Here is a 9,117-nt window from a genome sequence, read left to right as displayed (position 1 = left end):
CGCACATAGGTCTTCATTTCATGTTCATATTTTATAATAAATTTAAGGAATTATTATAAATCCTTGCGTTGAAATCAGACGGAGAATCTCTCTTGCTAACAAGTGCCACTTTGGACTAAGCAGTCAAATGAGTAATAAAATCCTCTCTTGACGATGAGACGTCTCTTGGAGTGTTCAGAGAGAAAAATTTTACTGAACGGTTATATGTCAAAGTTTCAAGACAATCAGAGCAAAATTGAAGGAGTTACAGCACTTTTTCCGTGGAGATTTGACAGTTTTGGTGTTTGACAAGCACAGAATCTTGGACGATAACAACATCCGATGAGGCATCCTTTGCAGTGTCTGAGAGAAAGATTCTGCGGAAGTCTTCCGAATGGATATAAACGCTCCAAATCTGAGCAGAGGAAGAGGAAGGCCTCCTTTACATTAGAAAGAGGGGGTGGAGAAGGACTTGGCTTCACTTGGTGCGTCCAACTGGCGCAGATTAGCACGAGAAAGAAACACCTAGTGCGCTTTATTAAATTCGGTCAAAATTGCGTAAGCCTTTATCGCATCAATCAAGAAGAAGAAGAAGCTACAACGTTGGGTTAAAATCAAGGCTTCAGCTCTCAAAGCACCATTATCGTCGAAAGTTAGTTATATAAAAACAGCAAAAACATTTTTTTTCGGAAGTTGAATTTATTATTGACCAAATTTTGGATATGTGTCGGGTGTTTTTTAAAAGCTTGAGAACTTAAAAGGATGATACGAAACAGAAATACTGTTGGAATGAATGTCGTGCAAAAGCTTTTTAATTATTTTTATAAAATACGACTAAAAAATGTTTAGTTGAAAATATAAAAAAGGAAGCATACAACTAAAACACGAAGTGACAATAAAAGTTTGATGAAAATTTGATGTACTTTATTCTTACACAAAAAAAAACAAGAACTCATCATACGAGGACAGTGGTACTAAAACGGTGCTGGTCGCTAATTAGGATTATTTCAGTAGAAATACTCAACCACTTCAACAACAACAACAAACTAAATCGAAGAAGACCAAACAATTCAGTGATAAGATAATTTAGTAATTGTAAACAAAACTCAGCTGATGTTCAATCAAGAACGGTAGAGTTGCTCTATTCGCCTTGATGTTCAATTAATAAGTATTCACAATGGTGTTTTATTCATTCTTTTCTTAAATATTCACAATTAACGAAGCCAGCTAATCAGACTTTCATTAACAAATGTTCATTTTAAGTAACTAAATGGTTAACCAATTTCGGGTTAAAAGGAATAATTCACCATATTGGGGAAAAACGTGTCGTATGTTGCCAGTACAAGAGAATGCCAAATTTAAAATATTTACAACAAATTTCTGCAGTTCATATTTTGAATGAATTCCGTCATTCTTGCATATTCAATGATAGTTCTTGTTACTTAATAGTGTTTTGAACCAAAAAAAGTATCCACTGCTGTCCCACCAAAAACCTTTTTTAAATGGTTTTCTTGTAAATCGATGTTAACGTGTATATGGTTCATTGCGCTTTTAGAAAATTTTTTTAAAACAAAAATTAGACTTGGCATAAAAGTATGAATCCGAACATTTCAAACTGTATATCAATATTTAGTTCAATTAATAAAACAATGAGTTAAAAATATTAAATAAATAATTGGCGCATACACCTCTCTTAGATGTTTGGCTCCTCCAAGCTCCTCGTCCTATTTGTGAGGTGCGTCTTGATGTCGTTCTGCAAATGGGGGGACCTACAGTTTTATGCTGACTCCAAAGGGCAAATGATATTTATGAGAAGCTTTTTCATGGCAGAAATACACTCGGAGGTGTGCCATTACTTGCCGAGAGACCACCACTATTAGATAATAGTGAAAGTTATAAATATACACTCGGAGGTTTGAGTAAATAAATATCAAGTAAAAATGTACTAAAAATTAGTAAATCGTACCCGATTATTTTCCACCCAAAAATCTACAAAATTACCATTTTTACATACATATCTGGAAGGCGATATCGTTTGAGCAACAACAACATTTACATATATATTAATTTTTAGGCAACTTTATTGTCAAAATCAGCTGTTCAGATCTCAAGGCGAATTACTTGTGTAAAGAAATTATAAAAATATTATTTATTTATTAAATTATAAATTAATATGTTTACAGCACTAGCAACCAGGGCTATCGGCTAAACAATAAAAATAAAAGCTTTGCAATAAAGGCGTTAAGTAATTAACTTTTTACAGATACAAAAATTATAGAATACGATATCGCGCCTTCCCATTTGCCGTGACGCCAGTACAGCGAAGATACAAACAAAAAGAAGAGGAAGAGTAAGCGAACGCAAGTGGAAACTGTCAACACACAAAGTTCTATATACATTTTCCTGCCACGGCGTCATTGGCAAAAAAGCAAGAAAACGATATTGGTTTAATTCGTGCTTTCACAATTTAACACGCGGTATCTAATTTTAGTTATTTTGTTTAATTTAAAAATCACAAATTTTAAAAGTCACAATATTCATAAACAACTAATTTGTAAAGAAAAGATTGTTTATATTCTGTACTGACGTCACCGGCTGTCAAAATTGCGAAAAATAAAGTAGCACTTTTCAGAAGGCGTCAAATTCTGTATTCTCTCCATGGTGTGCCACTCTACGAATCTCGGTTTTTTTTTTGTGTTCTTGTTTTTATTTATTTTTTATTTTGGTTTCAGCAGAGTTAAATATCAAATATTTTACTAATCAACTATGAAATTCATAAACTGATTGGATCGCCCTCGCCCCTTTGACACGAAAACTGACAGGTGAGTACATTGTACAAAACTACTACAACAAAGCGAGCAACAGACAAAAACCACAAAGCAAATACAAAAAGAGTGGCGTGCGGTTGCTGAGCTGGAGCAAATGCCGCCATTAAAAATTAGAAACCACCCACCGGGCAACAATAAATACGTAAACAATCAAACTAATATCAAGCAATTACTTAAAAAGTATGTAACATTCGAGTATGTAAAGTATTTGGTGTTTGATCCCGCGGCATTACCTGTGGTAACGATATTAATTTTATTGGCGGAGCTGCTACTAAATGTTTTGGTGATATGGCGTGTACCTTATACAGAAATAGATTGGATCGCTTACATGCAAGAATGCGAAGGATTTCTAAATGGAACCTTAAATTATGCTCTACTCAAAGGTTAGTTTTTCATTTTAAAAGCACTTCATAGAGATTTGACAGCTGTGTGCTCGTAATCTATTTTTAATCCAAAGAGACCTTAACCAAAGTGTATATTTATGGTGCCGGCATAAGCCAAATGAGGTTATAGTTGGTCTAATAATCACGTTAAAACGCAAGATTTTTTATGCTCGTTGCACGACTAAGTCTATGTAGATCTTTTGAAGCATGTTGATATTAATTTCGAAGATCGTAAATTATATAAATCATGTCAAACAAATATGTATCCAATCTGACACGTTTACTTCATCCAAAAAGCTGCCTAGAGGAAGTTCCATTAATCTGTTCTGCAAAGAACATCTTTTCCTTTTTTTCCCCCGTTAAAATATACAATTATGTCTCAAATGAGAGTTTTACAGAAAATGTAAAGTTATTATTGTTTGTGGAGATGCAGCTGTTTCACCAGTCATTAGCCAATTATATACCCAACTCGTTCCAGTAGCACATATAGGAATATCATGCTGTGATGTAATGGTTGTTGTGTCTGACCTCATATTTCATTTAATATTTCTTTCATCAAATCATAGTAAAAAGTACAATATCATTCGTATTTACAGCTAATATAATAGTAATTTATTTTATTTTGATATCATCGTCTATTTAACTAACTAAAACAATAAAGCAATCAATTGTTTGGTCGATCAAATCGTTCGTGAAATAACGGAGTGATCACTTAGTCCTACCCATACACACACTCATATCCCTTAATATTAACTGGACTGTCTATTAAAGAGCGATTTAATTTTCGATAGGAACGTGTTCGGGGTGTCCGCTGTTCTGTAACAAAAAACGTTTGTTAAATAACTACTACAGTATGTAAAGAATAGTTGTTTTAAGTGTAATTACGTAGCTTTCTTGGTATTATCTTTTTTTCTCGTAATACCATTGATTTGTCCCGGTGTGTCTGTTTCCAATTCTGCATAAGCTTCCAACAATGCTTTTTGTTCTTGTGTAAGATTTTTAGGTACTTCAATTTTTATATTAATATAATGATCGCCATGTCCATGCGCATTTACACGTTTTAGACCCTTCCCACGTAGGTAAACTTTATGGTGCGAAGGTGTACCCGGAGGTATATTAATCCACTGATCTTCATATACGCCTTGCACGCGTATAGTACCGCCAAATACCGCCTGGGAAAGCGAAATCGCTGCTTCGGTGTGTACATCAGCGCCTTCTCGTTTAAAATACTTACTGGGCTCAACACGGAAGGTAACGAAAAGTTCTTTACGCCCAACCTGCATTCGTACTGTTTGACCATTCTCTATACCTGCCGGCACAGGGACGGTAACCTTCTTGCGCTGCACCGTTTGACCTTTGCCTTCACATTCAGCACATGGATATTTTATGTATTGACGCGTGCCTTGGCAATAACGGCAAGTTGAACGCATAACGAAAGGACCAGTCGAAATAGTTTCCATGCCTGTGCCGTTACAATACTGGCAGCGTCCGGGCTTGGTACCAGGTTCGCACTTTGATCCACTGCATTTTCCACATGTATCAACAACATTTACGTTGACATCCTTGTTAACGCCTCGCGCCGCTTGGGCAAAGGTCAAATCCATCACAATTTCTTGTGCAGCACCAAAACCAAATTTTGAGTCAGCAAACTCATCAAAACTATTGCTTCGAAAGTTAGCATCTCCAAATATTTTGCGAAACAACTCCTCGGGGTCTATTGTAGAACGGAATTGCCAATTTTGCGAGAATCCCTGTGGGCCCTGTCCTCCAAAGCCTCCAGCTCGTCCCATATTCTCAGAAGTCTGACCATATGTGTCATATTCGCGCCTCTTAGTGTCATCGCTAAGAACTTCGTATGCTTCAGAAACTTCTTGAAATTTTTTGCCCGCATCTGGATCGCTTTTGTTTGTGTCAGGATGGTATTTCTTAGCCAACTGATAGTACGCCTTTTTGATGTCTTTCGAATTGGCGTTCTTAGCTACACCTAATATCTGGTAATAGTCCTTGGCGTCCAAAATATTTGAAAGATGTATTTCAAACCGCTGCTGCTGTGCGGGTGTTACTGTCAACAGCAACTTTGGCAATGTTTTATCACGTCCATTCCACCCGGCGAAGCAACGTCTTTGTGATTTTGACTGCAATGCCAAATTTTCTGACGAATAGCAATTAATAGCACGATTTGATAACTGGCGAACTGCGCGCAGATTTATTGACTTGGCTGACGAAATCATTTTTACGATAACTCCTTCGGATAGGGACATTCCTATGCGGTAACAGCAACGACCATGCTTCACATAGAAAGGTTGCTTCTTCCACTTTCATTAGCAATTCACAGATGTTTACCCGTTCACAATGACAGTGTAAATTGAAATGCTTGACATAGAGTGACACCGATAAAGTCGATTTAAATTTTCTTATATTAATTTATATACTAATTTTTAAGTTATTTCAAATTTATTTTAAGAAAACCAAACCACTAACAATTTACGAAAATTTTGAATATACGTATTTAAGTTTTTGACTTAAAATTCTAACAAACAATTTTTTTGTTTTTTTGTAGGTGATACCGGACCGTTAGTATATCCTGCAGCATTTGTATATATATATTCGGGACTTTACTATATAACATCACATGGGCAAAATATACGCCTTGCACAATATATATTTGTGTGCATATACCTGGTACAAATGTGGCTTGTGCTCCGCCTCTACACTAAAAGCCGCAAGGTCCCACCATATGTGCTGGTGATAAGTGCCTTTACCTCATATCGCATACATTCTATTTACGTTCTGCGGCTTTTCAATGATCCCATAGCCATATTATTCTTATACGCTGCCCTTAACTTATTCTTGGATCGACATTGGACTCTTGGTAGTACGTTCTTTAGTCTGGCAGTAGGCGTAAAAATGAATATTTTACTATTTGCACCTGCATTGCTACTGTTTTACTTGGCAAATTTGGGTTACTTTAAAACCTTCCTACAGTTAGCAGTTTGCGGCTGTTTACAGATACTTTTGGGAGCTCCTTTTTTGATTACATATCCTATGCAATACATAAGAGGCAGTTTCAATTTTGGACGTATATTTGAACACAAATGGACCGTTAACTACAGGTTCCTGTCGCGCGATTTGTTTGAAGATAAAATTTTTCACACTTCTCTGCTGGTAGCCCATTTGTTACTTCTAGCATTATTTGCTAAGCCGGTGTACACATTTTTTAAGAACTATGTACGCCTACGAGCACTACAAGATCAGTTGCAGCCACAAATCCAACGCAAAAATCTGGAAATAAAGGGAATTCATAGTAAAGGAGCAAAAAAGAACAATAAAATTAAAGAACCAAAGCTGCTCGAAAAAGAAGAGGAATTAACACCCGACCAACAGGCTTTCTTAAACTCATTCGAGAAGGGACTACAAAAAACAACTGGACTAAAAAGGCCACCCCAAAACCAAGATTTAGTTTTAGAGAATGAGCAAAAGGTTTCTATACACTTCGAAAGGTGTACACAACTCGCAATCTTACCATTCTTCTTGTGCAATTTCATTGGATTGGTGTGCGCACGTTCTTTGCACTACCAATTCTACGTTTGGTACTTTCATTCATTGCCTTACCTCACATGGACCACGGATTATAGTTTAGGTATACGATTTCTATTGCTTGGTTTAATTGAACTGTGCTGGAATACATACCCAAGTACGGATATCTCCAGTGGACTACTCCATGTGTGCCATTTCGTGTTGTTATTTGGTGTAGGTAAAAATTTATTCAAAACAACAGTACAAAGTGCCGCAATTAGATCGATGCAAGACCAAGAGACGGATGGTATTATTAAGGCTAAACTCAAATAAAAACCAAATTATGTGAGAGTGTTTATGCTTCCAACAAAAAATAATGTGTGTAAATAAATAAAACTTGAATAGTGAACTTAAAACATTTTAAAATGACATTTTTTTAATTTCATAGTTTAGTATTCGTTTATGAGTTTTGAATGCATTTAGAAACATTGTAAAAAAAAAATAATTATCATTAATACATTTGTGCTCGCATAATTATCTCACTTTAAATTGATGCAATGTTTGCAATATTTTTCAAGTCAAATCTTATATATAAAATAAAGTCAACTTTTTGGGTGTGTTCGCTAACCGGCCATGTCTTTGCACCGAATTAAACCAAACTTACACACATTGTTAAGTAGGTATTGAAGATGGTTTACGTATAGTTTGGATGCCTATTGGTGTATAGGGCTCGAGATATAGGTCAAAACGTGGACCCGGGTAACCTTCGGATGTGTATGTACAATATGGATATCAAATTGAAGCTGTTGGTGAATGCTTTAGTTCAGAGTATTTTCCATGCCACTCCGTGACTGGGGTCTCGAGATGTAGGTCAAAACGTGGACCCGGGTAACCTTCGGGTGTGTATGTACAATATGGATATCAAATTGAAGCTGTTGGTGAATGCTTTAGTTCAGAGTATTTTCCATGCCACTCCGTGACTGGGGTCTCGAGATGTAGGTCAAAACGTGGACCCGGGTAACCTTCGGGTGTGTATGTACAATATGGGTATCAAATGGAAGCTGTTGGTGAATGCTTTAGTTCAGAGTATTTTTCATGCCGCTCCGTGACTGGACTCAGGTAACCTTCGGATGTGTATGTACAATATGGGTATCAAATGTAAGCTGTTGGTGAATGCTTTAGTTCAGAGTATTTTTCATGCCGCTCCGTGACTAGGGTCTCGAGATAGAGACCAAAACGTGGTATTGAATAAAGAAATAAATAATATGAGAATAGAGAAATAAATAATATGAAAACCATATCTTTTCTGTTCTAAACCATATCTATTCTATTTTAGTGTGCCCAGCGAACCGGGCCGGGTTTGCTAGTTTTTTATAAAAAAATCATTAAACAAAGTTTCAAACTTTGTACGAAATTTATAAAACTTGACAAATTAAAAAAAAATTGCACCAAAAAATTCAACTTCTTAACCATCATAAACGTGCTCAGGCCTTACGACCCATAGCGAGTGGTTGACATTGTTCGTGGCCACATGTTGCTCTCGCTATCAGGTGCACTTATACTCCACGGCTTCTGCTTCGCATAATGCGCTGGTGAGTCCTAATCTTCCAACGGAATCAGCCGATGTAAGAAACGAACGTAACCACCTATGCCAGGACGATGACGGGTATCCTCGGATAAAGGATCTCAATGTGGAGATTCGGCAACTGGTAATCCAACGTAAACGGATTAAATGGGTAGAGCACCTGAAGGCCTGCAACTTCACCTCTGGTGCCAGCAGCATCTGGTCCATCGTAAGATCTCTGCTGAAGTGACAGCCAATCAATTTTGGTTATTCGTCGAACCCGAAGAGATGGTCGAGATATTTAAGCCGGCAATTTATGTTGCACTCTCCGGTCGACAGATCCAAGCGTCGGACGCGCGTTACGTATGAATGCTTACTGAAATTTTTTACACATTTAGATATTTCAACGTTTTATAGTTTAGTTTCTTTGCAGATACCGTGATTGTACAAGCCTACAAGTAACGCGAAATTTCTGAGTTTAATAAGGGAACTGGATCTGGATTAGGTACTGTGATGAGTAGAGGGCACAAAAAGCCATGAAGTCGATCGAATTCAAGCCTCAAAGGGAATCCAAACTAATCTAAATCGGCTCCCTTCTCTTGGGTTTACATAAGACAACGCTCTGAATGCAATTGAAAAAACTTGTTTGAATAGCCTATGCGTCCAGAAATTTATAAAGATAATTCACGTACTTTTAAGCAACCGACGTTAGCGTCGTTTCGTACAAATTAAGGGCTCTGACTCCGATTTTTTTAAATTTACATTTGAATGAAGCGAAGATTATAATAATATTTTAATAGTACTTACCAAGATCTCTAGTGTGATTAAGCTTTTCTTTCTTTCGCAA

General features: G+C 36.7%; 2 protein-coding genes across 3 annotated transcripts; one reads left to right on the top strand and one right to left on the bottom strand.

Annotated features, from left to right (window-relative positions):
- The first annotated feature begins 2,814 nt into the window (after positions 1 to 2,814).
- On the top strand, positions 2,815 to 7,132 carry LOC129244433 (lethal(2)neighbour of tid protein 2). The gene is made up of 2 exons (XM_054882056.1): positions 2,815 to 3,190; positions 5,751 to 7,132. The coding sequence occupies exons 1-2, from the start codon at positions 2,902 to 2,904 to the stop codon at positions 7,037 to 7,039; spliced, it is 1,578 nt and encodes a 525-aa protein (XP_054738031.1). The 5' UTR covers positions 2,815 to 2,901; the 3' UTR covers positions 7,040 to 7,132.
- Positions 3,774 to 5,662, bottom strand: LOC129244434 (protein tumorous imaginal discs, mitochondrial). Of its 2 annotated transcripts, none has more exons than XM_054882057.1 (2): positions 4,076 to 5,662; positions 3,774 to 4,006 (listed from the first exon to the last, which is right to left on the bottom strand). In XM_054882057.1, the coding sequence occupies exons 1-2, from the start codon at positions 5,449 to 5,451 to the stop codon at positions 3,940 to 3,942; spliced, it is 1,443 nt and encodes a 480-aa protein (XP_054738032.1). In that variant the 5' UTR covers positions 5,452 to 5,662; the 3' UTR covers positions 3,774 to 3,939. The 2 variants fall into 2 exon arrangements, with proteins under 2 accessions (XP_054738032.1, XP_054738033.1); XM_054882058.1 differs by having other exon boundaries at positions 3,774 to 4,001; positions 4,076 to 5,661.
- Positions 7,133 to 9,117: the final 1,985 nt, after the last annotated feature.

The sequence above is a fragment of the Anastrepha obliqua genome, chromosome 4 (genome assembly GCF_027943255.1).
Source record: "Anastrepha obliqua isolate idAnaObli1 chromosome 4, idAnaObli1_1.0, whole genome shotgun sequence".
Classification (NCBI taxonomy): Eukaryota; Metazoa; Arthropoda; class Insecta; order Diptera; family Tephritidae; genus Anastrepha; species Anastrepha obliqua.
This window is presented reverse-complemented; position numbering and strand designations above follow the sequence as displayed.